Source organism: Hyperolius riggenbachi, chromosome 9, assembly GCF_040937935.1.
Source record: "Hyperolius riggenbachi isolate aHypRig1 chromosome 9, aHypRig1.pri, whole genome shotgun sequence".
In the NCBI taxonomy this organism is placed as follows: Eukaryota; Metazoa; Chordata; class Amphibia; order Anura; family Hyperoliidae; genus Hyperolius; species Hyperolius riggenbachi.
In genome coordinates, this window is record NC_090654.1 from 7915355 (window position 1) to 7926504 (window position 11150).

At 46.3% G+C, this 11150-nt stretch overlaps 1 protein-coding gene across 2 annotated transcripts in view; it reads right to left on the bottom strand.

Annotated features, from left to right (window-relative positions):
• LOC137533671 (inter-alpha-trypsin inhibitor heavy chain H3-like) overlaps positions 1 to 11150 on the bottom strand; it is a 196710-nt gene that overhangs the window by 11572 nt on the left and 173988 nt on the right. For both annotated transcript variants that reach the window (XM_068255010.1, XM_068255011.1), the window contains 2 exons: positions 9329 to 9442; positions 5047 to 5248 (listed from right to left, as the gene is read on the bottom strand). In XM_068255010.1, the coding sequence (XP_068111111.1) occupies positions 5047 to 5248; positions 9329 to 9442 (316 nt within the window). The remainder of the gene's footprint in view (positions 1 to 5046; positions 5249 to 9328; positions 9443 to 11150) is intronic.

Genomic DNA, 11150 nt, shown 5'->3' on the forward strand with positions numbered 1-11150 from the left:
GATATGTAGCCAGACATGGCCTTGCCTTGTGTGTTCAACAGTTGTCAAGAGAAAAATTAGACAAGATAGCAGTGTTAGGAAGACTTGCCTAAGGTCTCCTACTGAATGGGTGCTGGCTTACTGAACAGGCAGAGCCAAGATTCGAACCCAGGTCTCCTGTGTCAGAGGCAGAGCCCTTAACCATTACACCATCCAGCCGTCCAGCCATTAGCTGCAGATTAAAGAGACAGGGCCCGTTTCCACTATCGCGAATTCGCATGGGCAATACAAGTAGGTGGGACTGTTTCCACTTGTCAGGATTTCTGAGCGTTTTTCTGTGCAGAAAAAATCTGCACGGCAGAGCCATCAGAATTCGCATACCGCACACCGCTATGCGATTCGCATACAATGTATTTAATAGGAAATTTGCGTGCGGTTTTGGTATGCGAATTTTCATGCGATTTCGTATAGAAACAATGGAAAAGCACACAGGCACTGCCATGGTTAAATTCGCATACATCGTCATCCATGCGAAATCGTATCCGAATTCGCATGAAAATTCGTATACATCTGCATGCAAATTTTTTCCTCGGCGATTCCCGCCGCACAAGTGGAAACGGGCCCACAAGGTTAGCCCCTTCCTTGTCAAGAAAGTCAATGATAAACAGTTTTTCTTAATCTGCGCTTCAACCTCAATAGTTATAGTAATAATATGTTTATGCTATTTTAATTAATGTTCATTTGTTCATATGCAAAGATTTGTATTGAATTATTACTATAACTATTGAGGTTGAAGCGCAGATTAAGAAAAACTGTTTATCTTTAATATCAAATCCCTAACTAATACGCTGCATCCCCGCAGCTGCTCACTAACTAAATCCTCCCAAATCATTAAATAATGTGTATTAAATCGCAAATTGTGAAAACGTTAATCTTCTCTGTTTCAAAAGTGAAACTTATAATTACATTTGTTAAAAAACGATAATATTTGTTTAATCGTTATAATTGTATATCATTGGGAATAACCTTCATTTATCGTTTCTTCTTATAATAAAATCTGAAAATATTGTTTATAACGATGATATAAATATAACTACATTCCTAATAAGTGTTGTAAAACATTAGTAAGTATTACTAAAATTTTACTAAAACGATACCTAACCCTACTCTCACACAGAACCCTCCCTGTGCCTATCCACACCCCCAGTCCCCCTGGTGGTTCCTAACCCTAACCACCCCCCCTGGTGGTGCCTAACCCTAAGACCCCCCCTGGTGGTGCCTAATCCTAAGACCCCCCTGGTGGTGCCTATCCCTAACCACCCCCCTGGTGGTGCCTAACCCTAAGACCCCCCTGGTGGTGCCTAACCCTAAGACCCCCCCTGGTGGTGCCTAACCCTAAGACCCCCCTGGTGATGCCTATCCTTAACCACCCCCCTGGTGGTGCCTAACCCTAAGACCCCCCTGGTGGTGCCTAAGCCTAAATCTCCCCTGGTGGAGCCTAAACCTAACCACCCCCCTGGTGGTGCCTAACCCTAAGACCCCCTTGGTGGTGCCTAACCCTAACCACCCCCTGTGGTGATATATTGAGGTGCTGATGATGTTAGGGAATACACGATCATATTTGTCATTTTTCTGTCTACTTCGTCTGCTATATCTCACATGTGTATTCTGCTTTGAAGCGATGGTCATCTGGCTGTACTACATTTGCATCTAAAGGGACTTCAGTGAATAGAGCTGGGGTAATCAGACAATGGCAGAGATGAAGTGTGGAAGTCATTGACACTTGAAACATTTACACTTCTGTTGAGGAAGAGCCTCCTGTGTGTTACACACTATTTCGTTGTGAGGAAATTAAATTATTGGTGGAGGCAATAAGCAGGGGATAAACAACAGCAATTCAGTTATAGCAAGCAGAGCACCTCTGTCACAGCCACAGAGGTGCTCTGCTTGCTATAACTGAATTGCTGTTGTTTATCCCCTGCTTATTGCCTGAAGAAGTGGGCTGTGCCCGCGAAACGCGTTGCATCTTTGGGGTATTTTCAATAAATGTGTATATCTATACATTTACAGTCCTTGGTGTCTGCTTTAACGGAGGCGAGTCCACCACTTCCTCCCAGCAATTTTTTAAAAATTTTATGTACTTTTATCCTTCTGGCGCCTCTGTTCACCTACCAATATATTTGAGTCCACCCCAGGTGGAGGGGTGATCTACCCCCTTTCTTCCTATCTACAGAGAGCGACTTCTTAATCCTGAGTGAGGACAGGTCTAATCTCCTCACCTGCCTAATGAGTGGTTACCTAGGTGGTAACCCGTGTTTGTGAGTATTACCATCTCACTGTTTCATTTATCCAATCAATTTTGACATACTACACCATATTGGGCTCTCGATTTCTCTTCAACTTTAATATCCTTATCTTTGATCAGCTAGGAAATACTGTCAACAATGGGGTTGTCACCTGTAACTTGGACTAGGGAAATCTTTTCATGTATGTGGGCTATAGTACATTTTTCACATGTGGATCTCTGGAAATCCCATTTATGTCTGAGATTTAATTAAAAACTAGTTCCTCCCCTCCCCAAGGAAGTTGCAGCCTCCAGGCGTATCTCACAGTATAAAATCGCAGCTAGGATAGCCACAACTTGTAGTTCTTGGAGGTAGTCAACACGGCTAGAACTAACCTGGTTCCTGACCAGAAGTGCGTACCCCCGCAACAACGCCAGATCGATACGCTGGTACGTTTATTTTCCCGTTTATTTTGGTAAGCAAAATCGCTTTGTGTGTATTTTTGGACTTTTATCCTTGTAACTTTTTACTTTGTTTTTGTAATCTTTTGTATATATTCTGTTCTGCATTGTTCCACCTTTTTCCCTGGAATATTAAATCATTATTTAATAAGCTTGACTTCTGCCGTACTAAACTAACACTCATAGCCTAGAAGAGATTGAAGTGTGTATAAGTCCATGCCTATTTGTATGCTTGAGCAACACTACCATATGAAATTGTAATTGCATTGTGTGGGGGCGTTTGTCATACGTTGGCCTAAAGCACGCAGCTGACCCAACGTACGAAAAACGCCAGTGCGAGTAGCGACAGCAGAGTGGCTAACAGTATCGTTCGGAACGACTGTTAGTGGGTTTCTGCTTCACTACAGTGTAAGATTGCAACTGTGTGTGTGTGTGTGTGTGGGTGCGTGGCGTTCCCGTATTCGGCCTAAGCGCAAAGCTGACCCGAATACGAAAACGCGGAGTGCGCACTGAGGACTCGACAGCAGAGTGGAAGTGTCTAGCGAACCGCTAGTGGTGGCAGTGAGAGGTGTTCTGAGGGGTCCCAGCCTTGTTTTAGCTCGAATAAGGCTGCTCCCCGCTTGATCTGGTCAAACCCGCAGTCGGGAACCGTATACGCAGGCGTGCCGCGCGCCGGTTCCTGACACCCCCCCTGGTGGTGCCTAACCCTAACCACCCCCCCTGGTGGTGCCTAACCCTGATCACCCCCCCTGGTGGTGCCTAACCCTAACCACCCCCTGGTGGTGCCTAACCCTAACCACCCCCCTGGTGGTGCCTAAGCCTAAATCTCCACTGGTGGAGCCTAAACCTAACCACCCCCCCTAGTGGTGCCTAACCCTAAGACCCCCTTGGTGGTGCCTAACCCTAACCCCCCCTGGTGGTGCCTAACCCTAACCCCCACTGGTGGTGCCTAACCCTAACCACCCCACCTGGTGGTGCCTAACCCTAACCACTCCCCTGGTTGTGCCTAACCCTAACCCCCCCTGGTGGTGCCTATCCCTAACCACCCCCCTGGTGGTGCCTAACCCTAACCACCCCCCCTGGTGATGCCTAACCCTAACCACCCCCCTGGTGGTGCCTAACCCTAACCACCCCCCTGGTGGTGCCTAACCCTAACCACCCAATCCAAATCCAAAAAAGCTTTATTGGCAGGACCAAATACATTTAGCATTGCCAAAGCAAAACCTTAACATGGGGAGGGGGGATTGTGGGAATAAGGGAAGGATATAGGGAGTTGGGGTATATAGTCCATAGGTGTGTGGAGGGTGTAAGGGACAGCATGGGGGACTGGGATATACAGTCCATAGGGGGGTATTGGGGGTATGCAGTCCATGTGGTATCATGTTCCTCTGATATTTATATGGGAGTATATTTACTCCCATATAAATACGATATTTATTATGGGAGTGAATGGCGGCGCCCTTTTTGTCCACTAGCTGCCTGCGCCCTTTTTTCCTGTTTCCCTTAAAGGGAATCTGAAGTGAAAATAAACTTATGAACTTCTCTGCAGTAAAACCTTCTCTCAAGCTGTCTCTCACTGTTTCTTTAATTGCTTCAGAAAACAGCACTGTAACCGACCCAGAAAAGAAATTTTGCAATGATTGGGGGCCAAGCGATTTAAATTTTAAATAACGTGAATTATACTTACCGGGTGTCTCAATGTCTGGCTTCTGTCTGTAGCCCCGCCCCCTAGCAGAAGAGGTCACAGGTGCTGCTCTGATTGGTCCTAGAGAAGCCCCTATGACCTCTTACTTTAGGGGGAGGGGCTATGGATGGAGGCCAGACATCGCAACACCTGGTAAGTATAATAAAGTTTATTTTAAAAAAAAGCAAAATGCTAATTGGAAGCACTGTGCAGTTACTGTACATCGCTTCAAACCAGAGAAAAATGCGATCACAATCGCCCTAGGAATCATTCCTAGTGGGTTCCAGCCCTGTTATACACCTGTGTCCGTAACATGTAGTGTTTGTTCCATAATGCAGCATCTTTACAGCCAGTTGAGTGCTGCCTCTTTTTTCATTTTAAAGGACATCCGAGGTGACATGTGACATGATTTTCTGATCGGATCGGGAATCAGATCAGACCTGTCTGAAATGATCTATCGACCCATCTTTCTGACGGGATTGCATGCTGTGAACCAGGCCTTAGACACAGAGGATCAGCAGGACAGCCAGGCAATCTGCATAGTTTAGAAGGCTATAAATAGGTCAGCCATCTCCCTCTCAGTTCAGGTGTCCTTTAAGCGGTGATTTCAGAGATTAGTTTTGATCAGAATACATACCCCTCTCGGTCTATTGTCACCTCATCCAGCCATGAGAACGTCGTCTGGTTGTGCGGCGTCAGGATTGTGATTGCGTCTGTCGTTACTTCAAGTCGCAGATTCACCTTCTCGTTTACAATCCCCAGTCTCCCGAAATAGGATGTGTTGGACGAGATGTTATTTGTTACTTTATCTCCGATAATTTCCCCGTTCACAGCGATGCCTGACGATAGAAGACAAGCAGAAAAAAATATAACATAGCATAGACTGATTATTGACTACCTTTATTATTAATTCATGTTTTATTAATTGCCTTTAGACTAACAGAGAAAATTATGCACAGGTGAGAATATCACCAATGGATACCCCGCTGTAATGATCCGCTCAGCTGGCTGCACAGGCAGACAGCTGTTTGACCATTCCTCTAGTCTGTGGTCTGCAGGTCTCTGGAAGAGAGACCTGTCTTTCCTTTGCAAGTTTCTAAACTGCTCTGCTGCTGAGGAATTTGCATACATTGGTTATGCAAATCATCTAGTTGTCTCCTTTGTAGGCTGGCAGTATAAGAAGCTATGTTTCCCAGAGTCCTTTGCTGGTCATCCTTCAGGGTTTGTTGAAACACTCTTAGAGTGTCAGCCATGCTATTTCTTGTCAAAGTTATCTTAGAGTAATTCTTGGGACTGCACTAGGCAGTTTCCCTAGTGCAGTTAGATTGTTATCTGTTTGTCTGTATTGCCTCTCTGCTGCGATTGTCCTGTCGCCAACGGTGGGCGTCAGGAAGTCGTTCTGTCTGTCTGGGGGTGCTAACCAGAGCAGCGGTTGCTACTGGTAGCCATTTCTGTTTATCTTGCTTGGATCACACTAGCCTCTAGCGGTAGCGGCTGTGGATCCTTCTGATCTATGTTCTTGGAGTGTAAGCTGGAGCAGCGGTTGCTACCTCATCTGTCTGTCGTGTTTAGATCGCACTAGCCTCTAGCGGTAGTGGCTGTGGATCCTTCTGATCTGCTTTCTTGGAGTATAGCTAGAGCAGCGGTTGCTACCAGCTATCTCATCTGCCTGTCTTGCTTGGATCGCACTAGCCCCTGGCGGTAGCGGCTGTGGATCCATCTGATCTGCTTTCTTGTTCCTGAGCTCGGATCGCACTCGCTCTGACGGAAAGAGCAGTGGATCTTCCCTAGCCTGTTCTTGAACCCGGATCGCACTCGCTCTGACGGAAAGAGCAGTGGATCTTCCCTAGCCTGTTCTTGAACCCGGATCGCACTAGCTCTGGCGGAAAGAGCAGTGGATCTTTCCTCTCTTATTCCTGTTTTCCGTTTGTCTGTCTTGTCTGATACGAACGCTTGCTGTGGGTTCGGTGAGGTAGCCGTTAAGCAAGCGCTCGTGTTCTTTGTTTCGTGTTTGTCTGTCGGTGGTTAGTTAGGCGTGCTTGTCTCTGTTGTGCTTAACGTGCGGAGATCGCGCTGTAAATGCGTTCGCTGTTGCGAATGAGTGCGGTGTTCCCGTTTAGTTAGCGTTTGTTATTTTTTTTATCATTCTCATTGTATTATTTGCTGTGCCTTTGCTCCTCTTGTGTTCTGTTCTAATCTGTCTTCTGTCACTTCTGGCGATCGCCTTTCTCGCAATCGCGTTCCTACTTTTGTTTCTGCTGATGTGTGTTCACCGTCGCAGGGTCGCGACTAGATTGGTGAACATACATTCGTCCTGTACCTGTGCTCTTTCTCTTCAAGGGCTATTCAGCCCCGCATTGTCTTGATCTGTACAATCCCCATCTAGCATCTGTGGCCGTGCAGCGATTGTACTCGTGTGCACTCCACAGCGCCATCTGCCGGTGGGAATTGCCCTCTGCTGGTGCATTGCACCTAGCCTGGGTTTACTTAATTATATGCTTGTGGAGGGTTTTCGTTGTGTCAGTGCGCATTTTGTGCGCTGACCACGAAAACGATTCCGCAAACGTTACACCCGCAACCTGTATTCAATGAGCAAGTTGGTGGAGGATGACACGCCCCCCACCATAGAGGAAACCCTGCCCCCTCCCTACCTATATATGGCCGTGCCAAACGAGGCGCTTCATCTCTGTCTGGGGCTAGCTATGATGGGTTTTTTTATGTAAATTGTAAATATGGTGTAGGATGTTTATGTAACAACTGTATATATGTATAGCACTTTCTGATGAAGCCTGCAAATTTTATGCAGTTTGAAGTTAGGCCACTAACTAAGTACTTCCTTTTGATGTTTTTGTAGCTCGGTTCTGAGAAGCATAGAATTTGCATGAACTGTTCATGCCAGCTGCAAATATTAGCATCTCTTTAATCGTCTGTACGAGAACTATTTTTGCAGGTTATTAGAAAGACTTAATAGATTTGTTGGATTTTTTGTTAAAAAACAAAATACATCAGCGGTGTGCAGGCCCAGGTTTACCTCACAGGAGCCCATAGGCACGGATGTCCTCCGCCCTCCATGAACCTACAAGTGTGCTGGCTGTCCCAGCTTGAACTTCTCCCCTACCTCCCTTGCCCATCATAGGTAGCTACAGGTACCCTCAGTATTAGGTAACTAGAGGTGCCCTGACTGAAGGGAGATCTTGTCAGTGGAATGCAGAGAGCTGGGTGAGTAACCTCTCATTTACACTCATCATCACTCTGCATAGGGAAGGTGGGAGGGAGGAGCTCGGGGAGGGGAGTGAGCCGCCTTTCTATCATCAGGCGCCTGTAGGCACATGCCTACAGTGCCTTACAGTAAATCCGGCCCTGGCAGTGTGGAGAAAGGGTCTAGTACGGAATTTTTGCATGCAAACTGTTTTGGAAGCCAACATCCTGCCCTTAATGTAAATTGTAGCACTGGTTTCAGATGCATTTATGCCTTTAATGCTGGGAATACACGGGTCGATGCTGGCGCTCGATTCTGCACCAAATCGTTTTGCCCGCTCAATTCTCTGATCTTCCGCTCATTTTTGTTATCTTTTTTCAATTAACTTCAATGACAAATCGAGTGTCGAAACGATCAGGCAGGAGATCGGACATGTGGGAAATTATCCATCGAGCCATCTTATCAGCTCAGAATCGAGCCGTGTATTCCCAGCATAAGAGTCTCTACACAGCTCATTCAGATGCAGCCTGGCTTTGGATGTGCTGCCATTTCTCCCTACTGTATATAAAAATGTAATGCTGGGAATACACAATGAGATTTCTCAGCAGATTTACTGTCCGATCCTTTTTCTGATCGGCTTCCATTCACTTCTATGATAAATCGATCAGAAAAACGATCGAAAATAAGATCGGATCTGTCAGAAATTACCTATTGAACCATCTTTCTGCCAAAATATCTCATGGTGTATTCCCAGCATAAGTTTAACTTCTTTATTGTGTAAAATATGTCAGGCAGACGTCTAGCTGATTATATGCGCTGTGGTTTGCGGTCAGCTGATTGGTGGGAGATAGGATGTTACTGATAAGTCTGCCTTACGATAACGTGTGCTATCTCAAGATCTGTACATGTGTGGGCGTCTCCACATATCTCTGCTGGATGTTACTGACGGCTTCAATAAAGTGTATTTTAAGTTACACACAGTGTGGAGTTGTTGTGTTTTTGAACGGTTTGATAAGCACACTGAGGATGTTCATAATCCACGCAGGGTAGCCACCAATGTACGTCTGCCATGGCTCCTTCGTGACCTAATATTTGTATTTACAGTATGTTCTCCAGGGATGGGGCGGGGTTCTCCAGTACTAGAGGCGGAGACTCCAAAGTGTACCTACCAAATTCTGCCCGCCCAAGTATAGATAGACAGATGTGCCCCAATTTTTATGTAGGGCCCCGCCTCAGTATAGCTAGCCAGATGTGCCCCTGGTATTAGGTAGGTTCCTTTCTAGTATAGCTAGCCAGATGTGTCACCAGGATTAGGTAGCCCACCTCCCCAGTATAGGTAGCCAGATGTTCCCCCTCCCTCAGTATTAGGTAGATTCCCCCCTAGTATAGATAGCCAGATGTGCCCCAGGATTAGGTAGCCCACCTCCCCAGTATAGGTAGCCAGATGTTCCCCCTCCCCAGTATTAGGTAGATTCCCCCCTAGTATAGATAGCCAGATGTGCCCCAGTATTAGGTAGGTTCTCCCCTAGTATAGGTAGCCAGATGTTCCCCATTCCCCCAGTATTAGGTAGATTCCCCCCTAGTATAGGTAGCCAGATGTGCACCCAGTATTAGGTGGGTTCCCCCTAGTATAGGTAGCCAGATGTGCCCCCGGTACTATGCGCGGTTTCCATTAGAATCATGTTAGATGGGTTTCTGAAAAGACAGGCATATTTGTCACCTAGTTTCTGGTCCACAATGAGATTCAGCACCACGCCTGGTTCCTCTTGTATGTTAAAGCACAGAGCATCGTTCTTCTGTGGGACGGTGATGACAAAATGAGGATCCCCATCACCTATGACCACAAATAAAACAATACATTAAAGAACTATCAAAGAATCAGTTTTCTGTAAAACCCCTCATTCCTATAGAGATTTTACCCAGCAACATTAAAATGCTTTTCAGAGGTCTCTCAGCTCAGCCTGAGTGAAAACATAACTTTGTTTATCAGCTGTATGTAACAATTGTATCGGCATCGGTGGGAGGGGAGGGGAGGCAGAGCTATAATATGTAGCTAGGTTACACTTCTCCCTGGCCGTAAACTGTTTACTTTAGACTGAGTGGCAGAGAGAGACACATAGACAGGAACACAGAACTGCAGCTGATGATTATTTACACACATTTGAAGCTATATTTCTTCTTTATATCATTCTGAACACATTTCCTTACTGTTTTAGGCCCCGTTCACACTTGCGGTTCTCTGCCAAACGGACCAGATGACCTGACCGGATCTGGACCGGATCCGGATCGCAACCGTACGGTTCTGATCCGGATCCGATCCGGATCCGGTCAGTTTGCGTCAGGTGTTCATCAGGATGCGATCCGGATCCGTTTGGCAAAAGATAGTAGAAAAGGAATAAAAATGTTGGGGTCTGGGAGGTCAGCAGAAGGTGGACCTGTGGAATCAGGCCCTCCGCTGTTTAGCACTCACCTCCACCTCCGACATACTGCCAACATCTCCAGCACGTTTAAAATCACTGCTGCTCCACTCCAAAATGCTTGCCCATGTGTCCCCATCCAAAATCGCCGCTTCAATACGCATAGGAAGTGGGGTAGAACATCCGGATTTTTAGCCAGTGTGTTGTGCGCTCTCCGGTTCTCATAGCTTTGTATTGGCCGGATGGTGCAGTCCGGCTCCGCCCCGGATACGGCTGCCGGAGGAGCCGGACCAAAAAATAGCGCATGTTGGAACGGACGCCGGAGTCCGGATCCGGTCCGGATCCGGTCCGGCTCCGGTCCGGCAGAACGGACGCATGTGAACGGACGCATAGGCTTTCATTGCTATGCCGTGCGTCCGTTCCGTCCGTTCTGCAAGCGGTCCGGCTCCGGCACGGCGATTCCGGACGGCCACCGCTAATGTGAACCGGGCCTTATTGTTATTGAGGACTGTCTCTGTATGCTGGATGTGCTGGGCACAGTCCTCCATTGTAATGTCCACAGTGACTCTTCTCTGTCATTTTTTTTCCTCACAAATGAAAACATGAAAAAAAGCCTTTGTATTGCTATTTGCCAGTAATTAGTGAAAATATATGTGGCATTTAGAATTTTAGCTAACTTTTATAGTTGTCCTCTAAAGCCAAGTTTCTGATCTTCCATCATTTGTAATAATCAGTTTTGGTAACAAGCGACCACAACTTTATTAGAATGTAATCTACAGGAATGTCCTCCTGACTCCTGCAGAAAGCATGGAGTCATTTCACAAGAAGAAACATTATGAGGTGTCTGAAACAACAGACCTGTAGCTAAACTGCCTTCACTCCAAACTGGCCTGAAACTTTCAGAGAAGATTGATTGTCAGCCTTGTGCCCCGTGAATAGAACTGCCCAGTGTGATGCAAAGATTCCTGACTTGCATGCAGCCGCAATGCACAAAACTACCATAGATACTCGACTATAAGTCTAGAAATTTAGTTCTGACTCACTAGATAAAAGTATAGTAGTCAGCTTATACATGAGTCACAGGCAACACTGAGCACACTGAGTAATGTGTGTACTAATAGTGAC